The sequence below is a fragment of the Sminthopsis crassicaudata genome, chromosome 3 (genome assembly GCF_048593235.1).
Source record: "Sminthopsis crassicaudata isolate SCR6 chromosome 3, ASM4859323v1, whole genome shotgun sequence".
Classification (NCBI taxonomy): Eukaryota; Metazoa; Chordata; class Mammalia; order Dasyuromorphia; family Dasyuridae; genus Sminthopsis; species Sminthopsis crassicaudata.
Genome location: NC_133619.1, coordinates 82783424 through 82810342, shown reverse-complemented (window position 1 = coordinate 82810342; position 26919 = coordinate 82783424). Strand labels below are relative to the sequence as shown.

General features: G+C 36.2%; 1 protein-coding gene across 10 annotated transcripts in view; it reads right to left on the bottom strand.

Annotated features, from left to right (window-relative positions):
- The window catches only part of FLACC1 (flagellum associated containing coiled-coil domains 1), a 52809-nt gene extending 29407 nt beyond the window's left edge, over nucleotides 1-23402 (bottom strand). For 2 of the 10 annotated variants that reach the window (XM_074299060.1, XM_074299057.1), the window contains exons 1-6: nucleotides 19005-19170; nucleotides 18811-18892; nucleotides 15440-15600; nucleotides 14032-14109; nucleotides 8268-8322; nucleotides 5502-5635 (exon numbers count right to left, since the gene is read on the bottom strand). In XM_074299060.1, coding sequence (XP_074155161.1) covers nucleotides 5502-5635; nucleotides 8268-8322; nucleotides 14032-14109; nucleotides 15440-15546 — 374 coding nt within the window. In that variant the 5' untranslated portion in view covers nucleotides 15547-15600; nucleotides 18811-18892; nucleotides 19005-19170. Of the gene's footprint in view, nucleotides 1-5501; nucleotides 5636-8267; nucleotides 8323-14031; nucleotides 14110-15439; nucleotides 15601-18810; nucleotides 19172-19311; nucleotides 19530-23240 lie in introns of those variants that run through there. The other 8 variants (XM_074299064.1, XM_074299061.1, XM_074299055.1 and 5 more) reach the window with 7 other exon arrangements.
- Between the last annotated feature and the right edge of the window lie 3517 nt (nucleotides 23403-26919).

The following is a 26919-nucleotide window of genomic DNA, read 5'->3' as shown; positions in this document are numbered from 1 at the left end:
GCTGTACTGTGAGACAGAGTTGGGATGGTTATTGCCTCTACTTTATTATATTGCCCATTTCCCCCCAACTACCATAGAATTATAGGAGACCATTGAAAAGAAAACAAGAGGCTTATCATAGTGGCTGTTCCAAATCTTCTCTTCTCTCTTCAAACTTCTAATACAAGTTTTCTTCTATCCTCTCAACCAAAGACTTTGCCCCTTACTTTCTCAAGAAAACGGTGACCATTCACAGGGAACTCCTTCTATCTTCTCAGATCCCTTGATATCATCCCTGTTTTCTCCTTTGCTCCAGTCTCTTCTCTCCTGCCTTGTCTTCAGCTATCTCTTCCATGACCTTGCCAAAGGCCTTGCTTCTGAGACTTGGTTGTTGGCCGCTTCCTCCATAACTACTATTTCAGGAAAAATCTGGCCAGGATGCTTATGTCATTTCTAGGATGCTCAAAATACTTCTTTCACTTACGTTGCTGCTCTTGAGGAACTTCTGCCCTGGAGACTGGTGAGAGGACTGCCTCTCTCAGATCATTAGTTCAGGAAAGCCTTTGCTACTATGCTTATTACTTTCCATTTGGAGGCCATCTTCTTCCAATTTCACCAAGTGCTTTATTTCAGCACTTGTAATCTTTCCCTCTTCTCCTCTAGTTCTGGAGCCATAAATCATAATCAAATCAATTCTTCTATTGTAGCTAGAGAATGTCAATATACTCCCCTATGGTTCCAAACATCATTCTCATAAATTTTCTAGATCAAAGTATACCTTTCTCATGTTTATATATTGTCAGTCACCATGAGACTTTAAGCTTCTTGTGGGCAGAGACCATTTTTGCTTTTGTATTTGTATCCCCAAGCATTCAGCACAGTGCTTGGGACATTGTACCTAGCAAATACTTTTTCATTTGTTCCTGAAGAGTAGGCCCTTCTCTTTGCCAAAGTCAAACCCTCTACAAGTACTCATGATTCCACCCCCACCTGTCTTTTTCACATTGGCCCCATTATAGCCATCTCTAAGTTTCTTCTAATCTTAAAAAAAAGTCTATACTTGATACTACTATCTCCACAAGCTATTACCCTATATTTCTCCTCCTTTTCTCAAGAAAACTCTGAAAAAGTTATCTAGACTTGTTTCTACTTACATTTCTCTCATTCTCTTCTAAAATTAGCAGGCTTTGACCTTACCTCTTCAAAGTTATTAATGATACTTTATCAGATTTAATGGTCTCTTTTCAATCCTCATCTATTGAAACTTCTTGTTTTTCCCATTCTCTTGGTTCTCCTCTTACCTGTGTGACCACTCTTTCCAGTCTCCTTTTCTGGATCATCACCCATGTTGTCTGTATCCATTAAATGCCAATGTATCTCAAGGATCATCCATTTGAGTCCTCTCCTCTTTTCTCTTTACACTTCTAGGCTTAATTTTCATTTAAATGAAGGTAATTCCCAAAGCTATGTCTAATCAATTTCTGTGTTATGATCAAGTTCTAAACAACCAACTGCCTAGTAGACATTTCAAACTGGATGATGAAATGAAACCTCTAAATAGATTTTGGAGTGACAGAACCTATAAAGAGATGGAATGAACAATTTTAAAACTTAAGATATCTTTAAAAAGATTTCAGGAAAGGTCAGTTTCTCTTGGGTGAAAGGGGAGATGGCTTAGGACAGATAGTTTTCTGGGCAAGTCTGCAGAAGGGTCTCACCCATAGCACAGATCAGCTGCCAAAACCTCTTAGTCCTAGCTCAATAGGACAATAGTATAGCACATCAGTGATGGAGCCTTCAATCCCAATCCAGAAGGCAAATTGCCACCAGGCCACAAGAGGTGACCACAAGAGGTGACCACAAGAGGCGACCACAAGAGGCCACAAATCAGGCTACCCTGGTGCTGTGAACAAGTCACCAAACACCAGAGGCTTTAAAGTGCTCAAAGCCAAAATTCAAAAATGCCCTAAAGCTTAAAGCCATACAAAGAAGCTTAGAACAATGACCCTTGTGCTCTAAGCTAAAGAAGTTGACTTTAAAAAGCCATGACATAGGCAAAAATAATTGAGCAACAAACAAAAAAGAACCTTGACCATAGAAAGCTACAATGGTGATAGGGAACATCAAAACACCAATTTAGAAAAGGACAAAATGCCTATATGTGAAACATCAAAAGGGGATATGTATTGCTCTCAATCCCAAAGAGCCTTCTTGAAAAAGTTCAAGAAGGATTTTAAAAGTCAAATGAGAAGAAGAAGAAAAATTGGGAAAAGAAATGAGAAGTATGTGAGAGAGTCAACAGTTTGGAAAAGGAAAAACAAAAATTGATTGAAAAAAGCAATTCTTTAAAAAACACAATTGGCCAAATGCAAAAAATATCCATTGATGAAAACAACATTTTTGAAAGGAGAATTAACCAAGTGGAAAAGGAGGTACAAAAGCTAATTTAAAAACATCACACATTAAAAACTAGAATTGGGCAAATGAAAGGCAATGACTCCAGAGTCAGTCAAACAAACTAAAAAGAATGAAAAAAACAGAGGAAAATGTAAACTACTTCATTGGAAAAACAACTGACTTGGAAAATAGATTCAGAAGAGTTCATTTAAAAATTATTGTGCAAGAAAGATTTGATCAAAAAAAGAATCTAGATAGCACCTTTCAAGAAATCATCAAAGAAAACTGTCCTGATATCCTAGAACCAAAAGGCAAAATAGTCACTGAAATAATCCACCAATCACCACCTAAAAGAAATCCCACCACAAGGAAAACTACAAGAAATATTTTAGTTAAATTCTAGAATTATAAGATCAAAAAAAAAAAAAAAAAACTTTAACTTGCCAGAAACAATTCAAGTATTAAGGAACCACAGGATTTAGATTATGTAGGATTTAGAAGCTTCTGTATTAAAAGTCTGGAGGGCCTGGAACACGGTATTCCATAAGGCAAAGGAGGTGAGACTATAGCCAAGAATCAACTACCCAGAAAAATTGAACATAATCTTTCAGCAGAAAAGAAGAATATTCAATGAAATAGGGGACTTTCAAGCATTTCTGCTGAAAATATCAGAATTAAACAGAAAATTCAATCTTCAAGTGCAAGACTCAAAAAAAGCATAAAAAGGGTTTTTTCTTTAATAGGTCTTACGCGCCTCTTCATGTGATCTAATTTATTCCATTTTATCACCCCTTTCCTCTACTCCCAGTACAATCCTTTTTCCGCCTCTAGATATGTTTTTATATCATTACATCAAAATCATTTTATACCTACATCTTATGTTTATTTATTATCTATAACTACTCTAATATTATTATTTTATACCTACATCTTATGTTTATTTATTATCTATAACTGCTCTAATATTATTATTATTTTATACCTACATCTTATGTTTATTTATTATCTATAACTGCTCTAATATTATTATTATTTTATACCTACATCTTATGTTTATTTATTATCTATAACTGCTCTAATATTATTATTATTTTATACCTACATCTTATGTTTATTTATTATCTATAACTGCTCTAATATTATTATTATTTTATACCTACATCTTATGTTTATTTATTATCTATAACTGCTCTAATATTATTATTATTTTATACCTACATCTTATGTTTATTTATTATCTATAACTGCTCTAATATTATTATTTTATACCTACATCTTATGTATCTCTAATTAGAGCAGTTATAGATAATAAATAAACATAAGATGTAGGTATAAAATGATTTTGATGTAATGATATAAAAACATATCTAGAGGCGGAAAAAGGATTGTACTGGGAGTAGAGGAAAGGGGTGATAAAATGGAATAAATTAGATCACATGAAGAGGCACGTAAGACCTATTAAAGAAAAGAAAAAGAAAGGAAGGGGATGAGCATTGTTTGAAGCCCAATCTCATCAGATTTGGCTCAAAGAGGGAATAATACACACTTCACTTAGCAGGGTATAAAATTTTATCTTACTACATTAAAAAAGAGTAGAAAAGAAAAAGAAAAGGGAGGGGTTATATAGAAGGAAGGATTATATAGAAGGGGAAATAGGTAAGAAAAGAAGGGGGCTAATAGAAGAGAGGGAAAATTGAGGTAGGGGGTAGTTAGAAGCAAAGCACTGGTGAGGAGGGACATTTTGAAAAGTATCAGCCAAAAGGTACCATAGACAATGAAGTAATATCAATACTAAATGTATATGTACCTCAACTGATGTAACATCAAGATAGCCTCAGCAGGTAACAATGAAGTAAGGAGATGAAGGAGAGCTGTATATGCAGTCAGGGGATAATTAATAAAGGCTTATTGATTGATTGAAAAGATATCTGCTCAAGCTCCAGTTCTTAAATGGGAAAATCACTTAATTCTGAAAGTTTTAAGACACTTTCAGAAACATACTCTATAAAAGAAACTAGCAATTCTTACTCCCCATATATTTTAGGGTTATTTCTGAGAAAAGTGCAATATAATTTGCAAAACATCCTAGAAACCTGTACTGTTATTATATTCCCAGTTTCCTGCTTGATGCCATTCCACATCTATCCCTTGTTTTACACTAATTCTTTTTTAGGAAAAGGGATAAGGATTACATAGCACTTATTATGTGCCAGGTATTGGCTTGAGCTCTTTTACAATATAATCACAAAAAACCTGTTATTCCCAATTTTACAGATGGGGAAATTGATACAATTAGAAGTTAAAATGACTTGTTCAAATCACATAGTATGTCTGAGGCTGGATTTAGATGGAAGTTTTCTCAATTTCAAGCCCAGAACTTTATCCACTATAGTATAGCTGCTTTATTTATTTATTTACTTATTTTTACAAATGTTTCTTTTTGTTTTCCTTAGACTTTATATTTTTTTCTGTTTTGTTACACACAGATTTGAAAATCCTAGAACATAAGTTGACCTATTGTATCTTTATGTATCATAATTGAAATATTAATCCAAGTTTTGCTCCCAGAAATTGAATTCTTCTCTATCAATTCTTACCAATTAAATTCAGGTTGTTGTAAAATTCATTTGTCTTACTAGCACATATATTTTATATAAACATACATAGATATATATGTTTGTAGCAGAAGTTGCCATTCTAGAGATATTCTATAGAGTATGAATCTGGAGCTTCCCTTGAAATTCCAGGGACATGGTAATTGGGCTCCAAATTGTCCCTTTTTTTCTATTATCATCCTCTTCCTCAGATCACATGACTTCTATGACCTGAATGAGCCTTTACTCTCCAGGACCAGTGCCAAAGAGAAGAAAATTTTATGACACACATAGTAATACGTGAGAGGTATTTCAGAAAATGGATAATCAGCATGTGGACTAACTCACTTCTGGACAACTGGTTAACTCCTATATGCTTGTTAGAACGCTAAGACAGGATCCTCTTTACCATAAAAGAGCAATAAAGCTAGATTATAGAGTTTATTTCATGGGGAGAGTGTGGTAAAACCAGCTTCAAATGTCTTTCGCTGACCTTCCCTCCCCTCCTTAGAAAGTTGTCAAAGGCATTACCTGGGCAGTAAAAGTCTGAGCATACGATCTTCTTTAGGCTTTTTTGGCCTTTCAAACAACTCATCTCCCAATATAACTGAAATTTCTTCATCACTTCGAGAGTAGGTAAATCCAGGAGAGATCTTTTTTGTGTCCTGGATTGTGAAATGACAAGGTCAGGTAAGGGCTCAGAATTCTACAATTTTTGCAAGTCCTCCTTCCTTTCCCTTTCAATCTCTGTTTACCTCCTTTAAGAAAAGCAAGAAAGGTTCCTTCTTCAATAAGAATCTAAGAGAGTTTTAAAATATCTTCTATGTGAAATGGTTTACCTTTTAAAAATCAGTGTGCCACATGTAACCTATATTGAATTACTTGTTGTTTAGGGGAGGGAGGAGTTGAGGAGGTAGGGAGAAAAATGTGGAACACAAAGTTTTGCAAGGCTGAATGTTGAAAACTATTTTGGCATGTATTTTGAAAAATAAAAAGCTATTATTATTTTAAAAATAAAAAATAAAAATAAAAATTAGTGCCCAAGATAGAAAAGTACAGACAAATTTATGGAATTTGTCTGTAGTGGAATGTCAAAAAAAATGACATAAGGGAAGGTTTCAGAGAAACTCAGGAAGAATTATATGAACTAATACAGAGTAAAGTGAACAGAATCAGGCATACAAATTACATAATAACAAATTCATTTAAAAACAAAGTAACTTTTCAAGAATCAGAAACTTTCCTAAACTATGATTGTAGCCTACTGCTTTCTACTTTGGCAAGGCCAAAGTGATGAAAAGATATTACTCATCTCATAATAGAGAGGTGATGGAATCAATATGTAGAATAAGATATATATTATTTTAATTTTTTTCAAAGCTTTTTATTTTCAAAAAATATGCCTGGATAATTTTTTCAGTATTAACTCTTGTTAAAAAAAACCTTGTGTTCCAATTTCCCCCTCCCTTTCCCCACTCTATCTTCTAGATGGGAAGTAATCCAATATATGTTAAACATGGTAAAAATGTATGTTAAATTCAATATATGCATACATATTTATACATTATGATGCTGCACAAGAAAAATAAAACTAAAAAGAAAAAAATGAGAAAGAAAATAAAATGTGAGCAAACAACAAAGAGTGAAAATGCTATGTTGTGAACCACATTCAGTTCCTACAGATTTTCTCTGGATGTAGATGGCTCTCTTCATCACAAGACCTTTGGAAACTGGCCTGAATCATCTCATTGTTGAAGAGAGCCACATCCATCAGAGTTGATCATCATATAATCTTCTTGTTGCCATGTACAATGATCTCCTGGTTCTGCTCATTTCACTCAGCATCAGTTCATATAAAGTCTCTCCAGACCTTTCTGAAATCATCCTGCTGGTCATTTCTTACAGAACAATAATATTCCATATTCATATACCACAGTTTATTCAGTCATTCTCCAGCTGATGGGCATCCACTCACTCAGTTTCCAGTTTCTTGCCACTACAAAGAGGGCTATCACAAACATTTTTTGTACACATGGGTTCCTTTCCCTCCTTTATGATCTCTTTGGGATACAGGCCCAGTAAAGACACTGCTGGATCAAAGGGTATGCACAGTTTGATAGCCTGTTGGGCAGAGTTCCAAATCGCTCTCCAGAATGGCTGGATACATTCACAATTCCACCAACAATGTATCAGTGTCCCAATTTTCCCACATCCCCTCCAACATTCATCATTATCTTTTCCTGTCATCTTAGCTAATCTTGGTGGTGTGTAGTGGTACCTCAGAGTTGTCTTAATTTGCATTTCTCTGATTAATAGTAATTTAGGGCATCTTTTCATATGACTAGAAATAGTTTTAATTTCTTTATTTGAAAATTGTTCATATCCTTTGATCATTTTTCAACTGGAGAATGGCTTGAGTTTTTATAAAGTTGAGTCAATTCTCTCTATTTTAGAAATGAGACCTTTATTAGAACCTTTGAATGTAAAAATGTTTTCCCAGATTATTGCTTCCCTTCTAATCTTGTCTATAGTAGTTTTGTTAGTACAAAAACTTTGTAACTTAATATAATCAAAAATATCTATTTTATGATCAATAATGAACTCCAGGTTTTCTTTGGCCACAAATTCCTATCCCTTTTTTTTTTTTTCTAATTTGCTTATAATCTTACTCTTTATGTCTAAATCCTGAATCCTTTTTGACTTTATCTTGGTATATGGTGTTAGATGTGAGTCAGTGCCTAATTTCTGCCATACTAGTCTCCAATTTTCCCAACAGTTTTTGTCAAATAGTGAGTTTTTATCCCCAAAGCTGGGAAGACATATTTTTAGACAGAACCAATGTGGAAATTTGTTTTGCTTGCTTCTACATTTGTGATGCAAGGGTTTTATTTTTCTTTCTCCCCACTCCCTCCTCCTGACATTGGGACCTGGGGAGGTGAAAACAAGAGAAAATGAATACTATTAATTGAAAATATAATTAAAAATAAAGAAAATCATAGATGCTAAGTTTCATCTTCAGATTCTCCCTTCAGAGACCACCTGAGTTGTAATCACATTTTCACTGCCCCCCTCCCCAATTTAGAGAAAGCATAGTCCTTCAAAAAGCAACATGGTAGTAAAGACTAGATGATTTGGAGCTGAGAAGATCTGAGTTCAAAATCTATTTCTGCTACTCATTACCTAATCAGGCAAATTACTTAGTATATACCTAACTTGGTTTTCCTCATCTGTAAAATCAGGTGGTTGGACTAATTGATATCTAAAGTTTGAATAAAAATGGTCACTCATTTTACTCACTTCATGGGTTTTCTTTTCTTTTTGCAATGCATGCTCTTTGGATTGTACCTGTTTTCTGTAAGGAAAAAAAAAACAACAACTGTCAGCGAATTATAGACAAACACAAAGTTCTGGGGACTCCTGTTGTTTTCTGTCCCAAATCCCTAAGAAAAGTCGACCCCTGCAGATTTCTCAGAGTACCAGATTAGGTATTAAAACCTATCACAATGGTAGTGTGATTCAATAAGAATTTAGATTCTTTATTACTATTTTCTTCTACTTCTACTACTATACTATATTATTACACTACTACTACTATTCTACTACATTAGTACTACTAATATTACTATTACTACTCCTACTATACTACTACACTAGTTCTACTACTATCACACTTCTACTACTACGATTACTATTGTGACCTTTGTTTGCACTGACGAAATTGGAGGCAGCTTTTCATCACTGGAAATTTGTTTGAAAGATACCTGTATGAGGATGAAAGAATAGTGCTTTCTCCCTCCTAGAACCTTTTCTTCCTAACTTTGGGGTTAGGGGATAGAGAGGATGTGGAATTCTTACTCTTTCAAGTTTAGGGTGTTAGGTAGGGGATGCTCTCTGCTGATCTACAGGATCTCTTGCTTGAAAAGTCTACCTCTCTGACAACCTCAGGAGAATAGAAACATCCTGCCTATAGGTCTATTATCTCTTTATTTGGAAAATAATATGCAAGATCCATTTTAAAAGTATTGAGGCTGAGGACATAGCAGGTACTTTTAAAAAAAGTGCATTCCTACACATACATGGGAATTGGAGTGATTTCTATTTTGAAGATCTTTGAAGTGATAGGTAACATTTCAACATGTATGTATACAAAGTAACATTCATTGACAAATTCAAAGGAAACAATTAAAAAACAAAGCACCTCGATATTCTATACCAGTTGCAAAATTATCTCAATTGTACTTTAGCTGTGCAAATTTTTATTTATTTGATAATAATTTGGGGGGAAAAAACAACATTTCATTTAAGTCAATTTTGATTGAGAAGTTGGCAAGCATTTATTAAGTACTGACTATGTGCTAAGCTATGCACTAAGAATATGAGAAAAAAATACCTGTCCTCAAGGAGCTGAAATTCTAATGGAAAAAGACCACATTTAAAAGAAAGTTGCTTCTCTTTTAAATAACAATATATTTTTTAAAATTTTGAAAAATCTCCCTTCCCCAAAGCCTCCCATTTTTAAAAATAGAATTGAGATTCTTAAAAGAATTGGAAGGAACAAAGATACCATCTAGTCCAACTCATTTTGGTCAGTCATGTCTGACTTTTTGGGACCCTATTTTGAAGTTTTCTTGGCAAAGTTTAACTAGAATGCTTTGCTTCTCCAGCTCACTTTACAGATGAGGAAACTGAGGCAAAAAAGTTAAGAGACTTGTCCAAGAGTCACACAGCTAATAAATGTCTGACATGGGATTTGAACTTTGGGAAGTGATTTCCTAACTTGAGGTCCAGTGCTCTGTGCACCATGTCATTACCTACCTGCCCCAAATCCAACACCTATCTTAAAAAAATTACCTCTAACCAAGAAGACACAATTTAACTTTTTCTTGCATATCTCTAGTAATGATGAAATACTGCTCTCTCCTCGCTTCCCAAAGTATCCCATCTATTTTTGGTCAATTTTAACTGAAAGGAAACTTTTCTTGATATCAAGAACTCCAGCAAGTTCTGTCTATTCTTCTTATTTGTGCTGAGATGGAGCAGAAGGTGCAGGGAAAGTTCTTAATAAAAAAAATTCTCAATAACCAAAGAGAAAAAAAGTCTGTTGAAGAAAAGGAGAAACTATCTAAATAGATTAGATGCTCAAGGAGCCCAATACTACCTTAGATTTGCAAAACACAAATTCAAGTAGTAGAAAGTAATGGAGGATGAAAACAAAAGCAAAACATGGCAAAGTAATAATCACATCAAGAGCTCTGAAAGATCAAAATAAGCTAGGCTAGTGAGGTTAGTTGAGAACAAAAAGTATCCTTTTTACTCAAAATTGGAGAAAAAACTGAAGAAAATATAGGAGTAATGTGGTAGATAGAACAAAGATATTAGATTTTGTGTCTGATTTCTCTGAAAAGAGGACGACATTTATCTTGGAAAGGGATAGGGACTGGATAGGTTAAATTCAATCAACAAATACTAAGTGTCTACAAGCATGGGGAAGCAAGGTGGCCCAGCAGATAGAATGCTGGGCCTATAGTAAGGAAGATTCACCTTTCTGAGTTCAAACTTGGCGTTAGATTCTTACTAGCTTTGTGACCCCTGCACAAAACACATCATCCTGTTTGCCTCAGTTTCCTCATCTGTAAAATTAGATGGAGAAGGAAATGGCAAATCACTCTAATATCTTTGCCAAGAAAACTATACCAAGCACTGTTTATATATATATATAGTGAAATAGTCCCTACTCACATGACCTTGGATGAGGAAAATCCTTTTACAAGCACAGGTAATAATTATGTATTTAGAAAACTGCCTTGAACATTGAGATGTTAAATGATCAGGGTTATATAACCAGAAAGTGTGTGCTCCTAACTTGAAGGCTGCCTATCTACTATAGCACTTAGACTGATAGACTAGAGAGGACAGAACAAGTCGTTCTTTATTATTATTATTATAGCTTTTTATTATATTATTATATCTATTTATTTTATTTTTATTGCATGGGTAAATTTTTCAACACTGAATTTTGCAAAACCTTCTGTTCCAAATTTTCCTCTCCTTCTCCCCACACCCTCCCCTAGAAGGCAGGATTCCAATACATGTTAAAATATATGTTCAATCCAATATATGTATACATATCTATAGTTATCTTGATGCACAAGAAAAATCTGATCTAGAAAGAAAAAAAAAAACCTAAGAAGGAAAACAAAACTGCAAGCAAACAACAGAATGTGAAAATCCTATGTTGTGGTCTACACTCAGTTCCCACAGCCCTCTTCCTGGGTGTAAATGGCTCTCTTCATTATTGAACAATTGGAACTGGTCTGAATCAACTTGTTGAAAAGAGCCACATTTATCAGAATTGATCATCATATAGTCTTGTTGTTGCTATGCACAATGATTTCCTGGTTCTGCTCATTTCGCTCAGCATCAGTCCATGTAAGTCTTTCCAAACCTCTCTGTATTGGTCCTGCTGGTCATTTCTTACAAAACAATAATATTCCATAACATTCAAATACCATCATTTATTCAGCCATTCCCCAACTGATGGGCATCCATTCAATTTCCAGTTTCTAGCCACTACAAAAAGGGCTGCCACAAACATTTTTGCACATATGGGTCCCTTTTCTTCTAAGTTCTCTTTGGGATATAAACCCAATAGTTACACTGCTGGGTCAAAGGATATGTATAGTTTGATAACTTTTTAAGCATAGTTCCAAACTGCTCTACAGAATGGTTGGATTTGTTCACAACTCCACCAACAATATATTAGTGTCCCAGTTTTCCCATGTCACCTCCAACATTTGTCATTATCCTTTCCTGTCATCTTAGCCAATCTGACAGGTGTGCAGTAGTATCTAAGAGTTGTCTTAATTTGCATTTCTCTGATCAATAGTGATTTGGATCACCTTTTCATATAACTACAAATAGTTTCAATTTCTTCATCTGAAAATTGTCTGTTCATATCCTTTGACCATTTTTCACCTGGAAAATGGCTTAGTTTCTTATAAATTTGAGTCAATTCTCTATATATTTTGGAAATGAGGCCTTTATCAGAACCTTTGAATGTAAAAATGTTTTCCCAGTTTATTGCTTTCCTTCTAATCTTGTTTGCAGTAGTTTTGTTTGTACAAAAACTTTTTAACTTAATATAATCAAAATTATCTACTTTATGATCAATAATGATCTTTAGTTCTTCTTTGGTCACAAAATCCTTCCTCCTCCACAGGTCTGAGAGGTAAACTATCCTATGTTCTTATAATTTATTTATAATATTATTCTTTATGCCTAGATCATGAATCCATTTTAATCTTATCTTGGTATATGGTGTTAAGTGTGGGTCAATGCCTGGTTTCTGCCATATTAGTTTTCAATTTTCCCAACAGTTTTTGTCAAATACTGAATTCTTATCTCAAAAGCTGGGGTTTTTGGGTTTGTGAAACACTAGATTGTTATAGTTACTATTTTATCCTGTGAACCTAACCTATTCCACTGATCAACTAGTCTATTTCTTAATCAATACCAAATGGCTTTCATGACCGCTGCTTTATAATATAGTTTTAGATCTTGTACAGCTAGGCCATCTTCATTTGATTATTTTTTTTTCCAACAAATGGTTCTTGAGGAACTAGCTGATGTCTAACATAAATGGAAAAACAGGAACGGAATGCTTAACTGCTCTCATTGAGTTCAAGTTACCACCAAGCTCTGAAGAACATCTTTAGTATTGAAGAACCCATGGATATATTTGTAATTTTTCTTTCAAAGTTCATGGAAGATGGTAGTGATGCTATTTAGTTGAAGATAATGTGGTCTTGATCTTTCAAAATAAGGAAGAAAATGGAATCTAGAACATGTACTAAAGATTTAATGAACACTTAGAAAATGAAGGGATGGTCATGAAGAAACAGGATGACTGTCAATAAGTTATTTTTATTTTTTTATTGTACTGACTGGTAGTTTAGGTGAATAATATATATATTTAATTTACCTAAATTTTAACAAAGTATTTGATGAAATCTTTCATGATATTATTGTGGACAACATGAAGAAATATGGTACTAGAGAAAATTCGGAATTAGATAAATGTTTTTAGTTTAGGTGCAAAAGGTGGCCTATATAATATGATGTCTTGGGAAAGGGTGCCATAAATGAATTCTATTCAAAGGATGAGATTAGAAAAAAGTAAAGGACAATATGAAGGAAAGTTGAGATAGAGAAGATTGAAAAAAGAGATACGGGGTAAGAACATTTTAAATAAGTTCAAGGAACTTGGTATTGGGAAGGTAAATAGGAAGCAGGTAGGTAGTGGATCAGAAAGAATTTTTAAAATTTCACATGTTAGAAGAGCTAAACATGGAAGTTACATTATACTTAAAGACAAAATAGATAACTAAATAATAGTATTATTCAACTCCAATGCTCCAAATGGCATAGTGTTTAAGTTAATGAGGAAAAGCTTTGTAAAAAGGAGCAACAACAATTGTAGGAGACTTTTTTGTTATTTTAGAACTGAATAAATATAACAGAAAAATAAACCAAAAAAGGAAAATAAAGAATTAAATTTAGCTAGAAAAATTAGATTTGAGAGATTTGTGATTTCTTCTAAATGAAAATAATTAACAAATATACAGATTTTTTTTGTCATTACTTTTTGAACTTAGCAGAAAAACTAAAGACATCTTTCAGAGATCATAATACAACACAAAAAACGGTGATTAATAAAGGGGGCAGTGAAGTGACATAGTGGAAAGAGTACCAGGTCTGGGGTCAAGAAGACTCATCTTCTTGTGTTCAATTCTGGCCTCAGACACTTATTAGCTGTGTGATCCTGGGCAACTCACTTAACCTTAATTTGCCTCAGTTTCCTAATCTGTAAAATTAACTGAAGAAGGAAATGGGAAATCACTCTAGAATCTTTGCCAAAAAATCCCAAATGGGATTACAAAGAGTTGGAAGTTCTGAACAACAACAGGCAGGAATTAAATAGGACTGAAGAAGCCCATGGGCAGTAACTATTCTTTTTAATCAATCTCAATTGGTACCATTCCAAGCAGGTGGGAATATTTACCTTGGGCCATTGAGGGGTTTAATTTGTGGTGGTAGGAAGTAATTTCGCTCCTTCAAGGCAGATGATATAGGACTTAATCTGGTAGTTCAAAACATATTTTTAAAAAGAGAAAAATTGGTTTAAACAGAGACACATATTAGCACTAAATGTCAAGCTCATCATACCATTTCAGGGAATCCTGGTGCTGGAGACACCATCAACACCCACCTAACTGAACTCTTTCCCTATAAATAAGGGAGACTAGAAGGTATTTTAGAAGGACTCCCGTCCATTCTATTCCTCAAAATGAGTATCATTCATAAAAATATTAAGGAATAGACTTTAAGGAAACTTGCCCTTAACTGGATAAGTTAAGTAGTGCATTAGAAAAGCTACTAGCAGAGTTATTAGAAAGCTCAATGGATTTGGAGTCACAAAGCGTGAGTCTGAATCTGGAATTTTTGTTTGGAGTCTATAGAATCTTGGTGGAGTAAAAATTTCTTTACTTTCCTTCTCCATAAAATGAGGGGGATGGTCACTAAGGTCCCTTTAAACTCTAAATCCTATGAGATTGAGACCCTTCTTTAGAATTTTTCTCTTCCTCCCATCCTCCTTCCTCCTCCTCCATGTCCTCCTCTTCCTTCTTCCACTCTTTTCTTTCCACTCTTCTTTCTTCTCCTTTCCTTTCCCCTTTCTTCTTCTCTCTTTTCTTTATCTTCCCCTTCTCCCTTTTCTGCTCTCTCTCCTTTTTTGTTCTTCCCCTTAACATGTTCCATCTCTCATTTACTAATCTTTATAAGCCAGCTGATAGAGAACCGGACCCAGAGTCAAGAAGATATATTCAAATTCAGCCTCAGACACTTCCTAGCTGTATGATGCTGGACAAGCCAAACTTAACCTCTGATTGCCTGACAAAAGGATCCATTGGTCCTCTGGAGAAGGAAATGACAAACTACTCCAACTTGGCAAGGAAACCCGTGAACAGTTGGTCCATGGGGTCACAAAGAGTCAAACATGACTAACTCAACAACATATCTTCTACATGTAAGGCTAGGGACTGGATCAGTGATTTCATCACCATAGGGAACTCCCAGATAAGAGACCTTCCACCAGTGCTTAATTGCTTCACCTTTAGGGCACTGCCAAAAAAGACTTGGCCAGAGTCATACACTTTGACATTTTAAGATGCTACTGATGAGGACTCTACAAAGGAGTATGGCCGACAAGACCAAAATATGCTCAAGAATCGCTGGGAATGCAGGGCACAACTCCAGTTTGCTTTGCAAGGGGTATATGCCAAGCTAGAATGTTTCTTGAGGTTTTTTACTGACATGTTTACTATTTTACTTAACAAATTCTTATCCAGGGCATATAACACCATCAATAACCATTCACCTTAGAAGAGCCTCTTGCCCTTCCCCCTCCTTACTTGGGTTGCCTTCCTGAGGGAGAGAGTAAGGAAGCCCTGAGGAGCTTCTTGGGTCCCAAGTTCCGAGAGTCCCAGCAACTGCAGTATATCAAAGAGGAGTCAGACATGGCAGAGAATTTGAAGCTGTAGGAGTTGGTTCTAAGGCTATGAAGACAGCAAAACTGCAATGAAGAAAGAGAAGAGAGGGTTTGTGTGGGAGAAGAGCTAAAGACAACTCTACAACACTTAGAGAAACCCAGAATTGGGAGAATTTAGACAGAGCCCAAAGCTGAACCTGGAAGAGAAAAGAGATCTGAAGTTATTTGTTCCTACAATTTCCAAGCAGGGATAAATACCCTCCTCTCTGCTCCCTTCCTGTGGTTTACTTACCTGAATCACAGAGAAAACACCTGATATTGCCACCTGAATTCCTTGGGATGCACCGTCCCTCCACCTTTCCCCTACAACTTTCTCCCACTCCCACCCCCCAACTCAAAGGGATTGATTTTTTGTTTGTTTGTTTGTTTTTGGTTCTCTTCCAAGTTCTTTATTTACAAATTGGATAAACTTGAGCTAGTTTCCAAATGAGTCTGTTACTTAACTAGTGTAGTGTAAGGAAAATCACTTCATCCTTTTCAGTATCAGTAAAATGAGAGGACTGGGCTAAATGATTCCTTAAGTTCTTCCAACTATAACATTTTGGAAGAATAGCTAGAATCAAGGACTTAACGTTAGGGAGACATGTGTCCCTTGGACACTTGATCTCCATATGATTGCAATCTCCCTTGGCCTTAGTTTTCTCATCTGTACAATAGGGACAATAAGAATATCTAGCTTAGAGAGTTGTATATGAGATATATGTAAAGAGTTTTGTAAAACTTAATGCCCTACTTAAGTTGTGTGCTACAATGACTCCAAGAAATATCTCAAAGTCTCTCTGACCTTGTCCACACCAGTGGAAATTGGTACCTATGAATTTTGGTTCCTCAGCTTCCTTGCGGAATTCCTAAAAATGAATGATGTAACAAAATATGCTACTACGAGGATTCTTTACACAAATTGCCAGGTATAAAGAATGATTTCCAAAGTGAGACTAAGTGCATTTCATAAAATTGAAACAGGATCACATTTATGGATTATTATTTTTTCTCCCAGTGACCTGGTAAATTCTGAATTCTCATGGAAACCCAATTATTCGTTCCCAAGAGTGGCAAGGTTCTCATAGTGAATACATTTTAATCATTCAACAAGTATCCACCCAGAGCTTACTCTACATTTAGCATTGGGCTTAGTTACTGGAGACACAGTGTGTGAATGAAATCAGAAGAGCATTATGAGGAAGAAGGAAGCATGGCAGAAGTCATGGGGTGGGGATAGGGTGAGAGAAGTAGTTGATAAGGTTCTTTTGTCTCCCAGAAGCTGCTAAATTATTTGGGGAGAGAAAGTCCGAACCAAGTCAACAAGTTACTTCAGTAAGGCACTGTTCTACATATTGAGAATTCAAAGATGCAATGAAAACCAGTATTCTTTATCATTAGAAAACTTACAAATATATGAAGCCATCAGACAACATATATAATTGAATGTTCAAATCAGTAGTAAACGAGCTACATGCAAGATAAACCAGAAATAATTAATACAGGGAAGACGCTAGAATTTAAAAGGGTTGGGAAAGGCTTCCTTTCCCAAAGATGGAATTTTATACCTGGAACTTAGGACATTCCAGACAGTAGTAACAAAAGTATAGATGTAAGAATGAGAATTTTATGGCCAAAGAAATATAGGGACTGGGGTAACTAGAGTAGAGGGTTCACTTTTGGGGAATCATAGGAAAGAAAATTGAAAGATCATGTATTAGAATAGGGATCAGCAGTCTTTCAAAAGTCAAGAGCCTTTTCTTTGACTATCTTATAATAATAATGTTCTTATAATATTTAAATATAAAATATTTATCACAATATTATCTTTATTCTAATTATAATAATATAAAACATAATTTATAATATTTTTGAAGAAATATTTTTTACATTTTCTAAACTTATCCATTTTCGTGCTAATTTGTGCCTTTTTATTATTTTAAATACTTTGTAGACATTAAAACAATATATCGTATTATGGAAAGCTCAAAATAATGTTGTTGTTCTTAGAAGGCAATGATGGATTATGATGTTTATGTATCTTTAGGAAATGGAGAGAGAACCTGAGTAGAAGAATCCATTCTCCTGTTAACCCAAGATGAATTTATCAGAAGAACCAAATGTTATCTGAGAAGATTTAAGAGAACTCTACCTTGAGATAAATGAGATAGGAGAGAGAAGAGGAAAAAGGAAGCAGCAATAGCAAGAGAGAGGGTGGTAGTTGTTCATGGAAGGCAGTACCTTAAGGAGAGTCCTAAGTCTGTTTCAACAATTGCCTTAGGCTTTGAGGAAAGAACAAGGGAATATGAACTCTAGAATGATAATACTATATCTATTTATTATAATAGCTCCAGAACAGTGAGCAAGAAGATCTACAAAGGAATTTCTCTCTTCAGTCCAATCTACTCCATAATTTTCTGCTAGTTTTGGCTATATGAAAAAGAGACCCTACTAATCTAAATCCCCATAATTTTAGACAGAGTGACATAAAAATTCCTTTCACAAAAAGGGTTGCAAGTGGGAAAAGTTTAAGAAGCCAATCTAGACAATTCTTCTTTTGCCTGAGGTCACAATCAGTCATAGCACTGAAGTCAGAAACTTGGTAGAGTGAAATGAACTGTCTTCGAAGTGATGCTCTCTGGGAGTAGATCAGGAGCAGGCCTTTATCCTAGACATCCTTTCAAAAGATCAAATGCCTAGTCTCTTGGAATTTAAAAGGAAGTCAAAGATGAGAGTTGTTGCTTTCTATCAAACTTCCATTTCCAAGTCTAGACCCTGAAGGGAATTAAACGACCTAGGAAATAGGTCTTCTCTAGGTCTCAATTTCCTCTATAAACTGCATTTGTTTTATTGACCTAGAATCACAGATCTAGAGCTAGGAAAGACCCCTTATCCCAAACCCACCCCTCCTGAGGCCAGCTAGTCCAGCCTCTTCATTTTTTCCAGTTGAGGTTCAGGGAAATTAAATGACTTGTCCAAGAACACACAGGTTATGTCAGAGACAGGATCACGTCATCTGTTTCCAGAATATCTAGTTCTATTTCTATTACCTCCTTACAGATTTATGGTAAGCATATGTAAATAAGTCCTATATAAAGTATGAGTTATGTTTATGTCTTGAGTCTTGGTGCCTTCTCCACTTTAGTGAGATACACCATCAGGGTACTCTTTAAGAAGGGAAAAGGACACTGACCCAAAGGGGTGTTAAGAAGAGAAAGCTAATATGCTTTAAAGATGCCGTCCCCAGCCCCTTACCTTTTTTCTGGATTTCTTTTAGGGGATTTTCTCTCTGTTTACCTCCACTGAAATGTTACACCAGAATGTGCTCCTGTGAAGTCTTTTGAGGTAATGGAGAATAGTAACTAGTTAAGTTATTAGCATATCAATTCTGTCCCTACCCTACCCTAACCCACACCCCAACTTTCCCTTCATTTTCAGAGCCTCATAACCTGATCCACAAAAGCTGCCATCTTTGGATGAACAAAACAGGTTATCTCAGCTGTGTAAAATAAGCCTGATTGTTGGCAGAAACCATTCCCCCTACAAATACCAGAAAGGCTCTTATAAGGGACCCCTGAAGTCAAGAGCCAAGAAATAATTCTAGCCATTTTAACTGTCAGAAATGGAACTATGAAGCTTAAAGGGAACTGGGGAGTGAGGGTGAAAAGAAGTGCTTTAGAAAAGCAAAAAAAACTCCTCCCTCGCCAGTAATAAAAAATTGAGGGTAGATCAGGGATTGGCCCTTATCCTACACACCCTTTAAATCAACATCTTAATTTCTCAGAATTTAAAAGGAGTCAAAGATGAGTCCATAACTTCTAACAAATTTCCATTTCCAAAGCTAGACCCTGAGGAGAGTTAAAGAACCTTGGAAATAGGTCTTCTCTGTAATTGGTCACCTCATAGGTGCCTTCTGTTACTATAGAAACAAAATAGTCTCTCTCCTCCCCTCCCCCAGGCCCCCTCCATTGCCCGGACAACTGTTTTTCATAAAGAGGTTTTTAGAGGAAGGGTGGGAGTCATTACTCAGAGGTCACAATTCTGGGCTGCATACACAGGTGGTCAACTGTTCTGTTTGTTTGCTTCTAAGCTTTGGCACATAGCAGTGAGAAAGAAATAGCACAGAAAACCATTAAGATAATCAACATTTTAGGAGCAGATTTTTCAAGAGTAGATGCTTGAATCTCCAAAACTTAAAGATAGATGGAAGGAAGGAAGGGTGGAGATCTTAACCAAATTTTAAAAATGAGAAAACTGAGTCTAAAGAAAGGAAGTGGTCACGAGTTAGGGAAAGGCAAAGTTGACAAAGAAAGTAGTTACAAGTTAGGGAAAAGCAAAGTTGACAATCCAGTAAACCATGTGATTTTTCTCACCTTTACTAACTTTCAATTGTCTTTTGATGGAATTCCCCCATAAGAAAGACATTCTTTTAACCCAAGACCTGGACTATTATTAGAAGACAAATCCGCCCGGGACAGAGAATACTAAGTTGTTATTTATAATGTATATTGTAGTGGAAATGAGTTAAATATATTTTCTTGAGTGTGGAAACTAAATCCAGGAAAAGGTGGTGTGATAGGATAGCTTTAAAGGAAAAGTTAGGGAAAGGCAAAGTTGACAATCCACGGTTCAGTAAATCATGTGATTTTTCTCCACCTTTACTAACTTCCAGTTGTCTTGATGGAATTCCCCCATAAGAAAGACATTCTTTTAACCCAAAACCTGGACTATTATTAGAAGACAAATCCTCCCGGGACAGAGAATACTAAGTTGTTATTTATAATGTATATTGTAGTGGAAATGAGTTAAATATATTTTCTTGAGTGTGGAAACTAAATCCAGGAAAAGGTGGTGTGATAGGATAGCTTTAAAGGAAAAGTTAGGGAAAGGCAAAGTTGACAATCCACGGTTCAGTAAATCACGTGATTTTTCTCCACCTTTACTAACTTCCAGTTGTCTTGATGGAATTCCCCCATAAGAAAGACATTCTTTTAACCCAAAACCTGGACTATTATTAGAAGACAAATCCTCCCGGGACAGAGAATACTAAGTTGTTAGTAATAATGTACATTGTAGTGGGAATGAGTTAGATATATTTTCTTGAGAGTGGAAACTCAAATTCAGGTAAAGATGGTATGATAGGATATTTTTAAAGGAGACGATAACAGGCTGTACTAGCTTCCAGAAAATTTAAGACCCCAAGAGCTGTGGGCTTATACTTCTAGTGTCGTTGTTGTTGTTGTTGCTGTTTTTCTTTTTTTTCCTGATGTTGAGGACTGCTGGGAGTAGGGTGAATGTTTTCTCGAGGCACTTATCCTGGTCACTATCTCTGCCACAGCACCCTCTAGTGCTTCATTCTTCAATACTTCAAATTCTTCAAAAGTTTGAAGAATTTGGCCGAGTGTGGTGATATCATCCACTTCAGAACTGGCAAGGGAGTCAGAAGCCCTGGCTTCATGCTCCTCCTTCACAACATCTGTGTGATCACTCAACTGAGCCATTTCCTGCTACTCCACCATCTCGGCTCATGTTCCTCATTCATTCATTCTTTTTTTGTTTGTTTGTTTGTTTTCATTCATTCTTTAAATGTCTATTAAGTACAAAGCATAGCAATAACTTCTTGTTTTCTTCCTTTTGGTAAAATGGATATAACACGTTTCTGAGAAAGATGATTCAGTGGATCCACTCATACTCATGTACAAGTCATGTACCAGTAGGTGGTAGCATATCCAACTATTTGTGCAGTATTTTCCTTACAGTTCCTTGGGCTTCTTTGAGTAAAGTTTTATACTCAAAAAAAAAAACTCCAGCGATTTCCTATGATTCAGGTAAAGATGGTATGATAGGATATTTTTAAAGGAGACGATAACAGGCTGTACTAGCTTCCAGAAAATTTAAGACCCCAAGAGCTGTGGGCTTATACTTCTAGTGTTGTTGTTGTTGTTGTTGCTGTTTTTCTTTTTTTTCCTGATGTTGAGGACTGCTGGGAGTAGGGTGAATGTTTTCTCGAGGCACTTATCCTGGTCACTATCTCTGCCACAGCACCCTCTAGTGCTTCATTCTTCAATACTTCAAATTCTTCAAAAGTTTGAAGAATTTGGCCGAGTGTGGTGATATCATCCACTTCAGAACTGGCAAGGGAGTCAGAAGCCCTGGCTTCATGCTCCTCCTTCACAACATCTGTGTGATCACTCAACTGAGCCATTTCCTGCTACTCCACCATCTCGGCTCATGTTCCTCATTCATTCATTCTTTTTTTGTTTGTTTGTTTGTTTTCATTCATTCTTTAAATGTCTATTAAGTACAAAGCATAGCAATAACTTCTTGTTTTCTTCCTTTTGGTAAAATGGATATAACACGTTTCTGAGAAAGATGATTCAGTGGATCCACTCATACTCATGTACAAGTCATGTACCAGTAGGTGGTAGCATATCCAACTATTTGTGCAGTGTTTTCCTTACAGTTCCTTGGGCTTCTTTGAGTAAAGTTTTATACTCAAAAAAAAAACTCCAGCGATTTCCTATGATCTACAAATAAAATCCTGTTTGTTCTTCTATGCTCTTCAAAACCCAGCCTCCCACTTTTCCAGTCTTTTTACATCTTCCTCCCAATGACACTGGCCTCCACAGATTTGGATATTTTCACTGAATACTCTCCCTCTTCATTTTTGTCCACTGGCTTCCCTGGTTTCCTTCAATTCCTAACTAAAATCTCATCTTCTAAAACTGGGCAGTCTTTGCCGGCCTCTCTTCAATCTAGTGTCTTCCCTTTGTTAATTACTCCCTACTTGTCCTGTAGCTAGCTTGTTTGGACATTATTTGCTTACTTTCTCCATTAGACTGTGAGCTCTTTCAGGACAGGACTGTGTTTTCCCTCTTTTTATATCCTTAGCACTTAGTGCAATGCTGGCACATAATAGACACTCAGTTGATTGTGGTCCTTCATCTTCAAAGAAGACTCAAATGAATCACATTTGGGGTCAAGATAAAAGTATGCCCCATTATAGATGATCAAATTACGACAAGTCCGGGACACTCTAACACCATAGGTCAGACGCAAATCCTCCATGTGAACATCTGGAGGGCAAATGTCTCTAAATTTATTCATCTCGTGTTTCTCTTGAGCTACTGCTATTCTGCTTTGCTTGTAGAGCACAGTGCCTTCTTTGATGTGGGCACACCATGCCAGTGTCTCCAAAGTTTTTCAGAGATACCTTGATAGTATCCTATGTGAATGCTGCATGTGAATTCTCCATTGTCTCTTAGACAAACATACACTCGGCATTCGGACAACATGGCCAGTCCATTGGGGTTGTGCTCTCCGTGGTAGAGATTGATCGCTTGGCAGTTCAGCTTGAGAAAGGACCTCAGTGTCTGGTATCATCGGTGTGATAGCTGACCTTGATGTCTTTTCATCCTTATTGAAGGTCTCTGATAATATCACTGAAAACATCATGTTAAAAAGCATGGGAGCAAGTACATAGCCCTGTTTCACTCCTCTGGTGCCTGGGAAAGCTCAAGAACGTCGCCCGTTACTCCAACCCTGTGCAAGCATGCTATCATAAAACTGACATATAATATTGATGACCTTCTCTGGGCAACCACATTTTGCCAGGATTTTCCACAAATCCTCACAACTGAGAATATCAAAAGCCCTGGTAAGATCAATGAAGACGGAATACAGACCTTTATTCTTCTCCTGGCATTTCTCCTGCAGTTGTCAGGCAGCAAACCCAATATCCATTATTCCTCATTTCCTTCTGAAACCACACAGACTCTTCTAGATCCATCTTCCAGGTGAAGGATCAGCCTGTTAAAGAGAACTCTGGCAAGAATCTTGCCAGGAATGACTGAGAGAGGATTCTGCCCCACCCCACCCCCCATTATCACAGGACAATTTGTTTCCTTTTTCTTTATAGAGATGAACAATGGAAGCATCCTTGAATTTCTGGGGGATAAGCTCTACTTGCTATATAACCTGGAAGATTTCAGTTTGCTTTTGAATAAGTCTTGTAAATCTCAGCTGGAGTAAAATAAGCATAGGAGCTTTGCCACAGAAAAGGAACCTAGTGGCATTTCAGAGATTTGGTATATAGCACAACATTTACTCATGGGGGCTAGAATACTCACAGATATTAAGATAGGTTTGCTGAAAAAATTATGGGGAAATTCAGAAGCTGCTAAACAGAAAAACAGGAACTCAGAAGATCCAACTCACTTCCAGTTGATCAATGATGGACAGAGGTAGCTACACCCAGAGAAGGAACACTGGGAAGTGAATGTAAATTGTTAGCACTACAGTCTATCTACCCAGGTTACTTATACCTTCGGAATCTAATGCTTATTGTGCAACAAGAAAATGGTATTTACACACATGTATTGTATCTAGGTTATATTGTAACACATGTAAAATGTATGGGATTGCCTGCCATCGGGGGGAGGGAGTGGAGGGAGAGAGGGGATAATTTGGAAAAATGAACACAAGGGATAATATTATTTAAAAAAATAAAAAAATTTTAAAAAGAAAGAAAAACAAGAACTCCACAGGATTTACCAGCAGAATAGTTCATTTGTCTCTAAGAAGGCAGTGTAACTCCATCAAAAGCAAAGGGCAAATGAAGCTTAGAGAGACATACAGGATTCTTGGCTTAGCAAGAATACAGAAAAAATTTTTTAAAAATAAAAAAACAATACAGAGGAAATTGTTTTATCTGGTAATAACAATCCAAAGTACTTTATATGATGCCTTGAAGGCTATTTATGGACATATGATACATCTCACTTTCTCACTGTGGATGGACCCACACTGATTAAATGATAAAGATATGATCCTGAAGAGACAGACTAAATTCTTCCCTAAGTGTTCTCAACAGACTATCATCAACCAATGCTGAAGCCTTGACCCATATACCTTAGGTTAAAGTCAGTTTCTCTCAAATCAAAGTTCCAACTGAGGAAGGCATAAATGCTTTTTGACTGACTAGCTGAAAGCCTAGTATTAGGTCCTGAGGAAGGAAAGAAACAGGGGCTCCCCTCATTTTAGGGAACTTTGGGTCAGATGGGTATATTAGAATTTGGAGCTTTGGGGTGCTTAAAATACCATCTGGTTCAACCCCCTCATTATCTAGATGATAAAAACAAGCTCCCCCCCCAACCCCAATGTAAAATGACTTGAAGCATCAGGCTCCCTGACTTCAAATCCAAGGCTCTTTAAACTACACCATTCTTTCATCAAATAAATGAAGAATGCCTATTATCTAGGCTTACACTTGGGTGGGCAGCACATTTAGTAGTGCTTAAACAGGTATAACAAAAGGACAATGAGCTAGAATTAGAAAGTCAGAGGAGGAAGAGAGAGGTTGGGCTGTATTTGGGAAATTGCACAGTACTTTATGATACCAATTGCTCACAGATGTAAAACTTGAACTTTTAAACCAAATATTTTCTAGTTGATATTTTATGACTATATCATAAGACACTATGGTATCTAAAGAATCAGAGGTGCAGGTGACCCAAGGGGCAACAGAAATATGCACAGTGGATATAAGTAGAGGGCAGCACGTTATCAATGATGCTTTGCATAAAAGATATTCAGACAAGGAATTTGGCATTTAATGAAAGGGCAGTTGAAAATGAATGGATAATTTGAATATTACACTGATAACCCATAGTATGTTAGAAGATCCAGAGCAAAAACTTCAGGGTGGTTTTTCAGGGAGAACTCTTCAGGAGTTCTTCAAGAATATCTTCAGGAAATAAGAATTGCTAAAGATGAAAAGGTATTTCCTTGATACTCTCCTTCTCTCTAGGTTTTTGTGACTCTGTTCTCTCTTGGTTCATCTCCTACCTATCAAACTACTTCTCAATCTCTTTTGCTGGATCTTCATGCAGGTCATGGGCAGCTATGTGTGCAGTAAATAGAGCACTGGGCTTGGAATCAGAGATTCATCTTCATGAGTTCAAGTCTGCCCTCAGACACTTGTTAGTTGTGTAACACTGGGCAAGTCACTTAATTCTGTTTGCCTCTGTTCCCCCGTATAATGATCTGAAGGAGGAACTGGCAAACCATGACAGTATCTCTGCCAAGAAAATGCCAAATAGGATCATGAAGAGTTGGACATGATACAACAAACATCTGAGTCACAATCCTTACTTTTTGGATATAGTCCTGCTCTATTATTTCCCCTCGATAATAATCACTCCTATAGATTCAGATACCATTTCCAGGTAGAAGATTTTCAGATCTGTTTATCTGGCCTTACCTTATCTCCTGAACTTGTCTTGTACTTTCAATCACCTATTGGACATCTCAAATTGGATATTTGACATAATATATCCCAAACTGAACTCATTTTCTTTTTCCCCAAATCTGTTCTTCCTAATTTTCCTGTTATTATCAAAGGCAACACCATTCTCCTACTTATCTAGGCTCACAACTTAGATGTCACACTTGATTTCTCACTCCCCCATATCCAATTGGTTACCAAGTTCTGCCTATTCTACCTTCATAACATCTCTCCTATATGCTCCCCTTTCCCCTGTGGCCACTATTCTTATTATCTAGACCAGAAATGTCAAACTTGTAACATACAAAACTCTGGATTGCTGCCAGAGCCAGATCAAAATAAAACTGGAAAATGCTTAATAATACAATATAATGTTACTTTGTGGCTTTCTAAGTCACTGTGTGGCCCCCAGGAATCAGTTTCTATTTGAGTTTGATATTACTGACCTGGATTATTGTAAAGGTCTGCTGTCTGGTGTCCCTGTTTTATTCCTCACCATTCCTGTCTGTCCTGTGCTCATCTGTCAAACTGATAGTCCTAAAGTGAAGAACTGATCATGTCACCCCCATTGCTCAAACTCCAGTGACTATTCTAGGATCAAATGTAAATTTTTTTTTTGGCATTCAAAGCCTTTCCTAACCTGTCCCTATCTCCTTCAGCCTTCTCAGTCTTTTTATAACTTTCCACCCTGTCTCCAGATTGGGCACTGACTAACTGTCCTTTATGCTTGGAATTTTCTCCCTCATCTCTACCTCTTGGCTTCCCTTGGCTTCAATTTGCAGCCAAAGTTCCATTTCAATGCTGATACTTTTTCTCTGAGATTACTTACAATTTATCTTGTATATATCTTGTTTATACATAGTTGCTTCCATGTTTTATTCCCCATTAGACTGGAAGGTACGTGATTGTAGGAATTGTTTCTACCTTTCTTTGTATCCCTCGGTACTTAAAAGCTTAGTGCCTGGCATGTAATAATTGCTTAACAAATGCCAATTAACCTGACCTATAGTATATCTTTATTGTGATTATTAAACTTAAAAAAATTAAGAATGAACATTAGGAATCAGAGGCTCTTAATT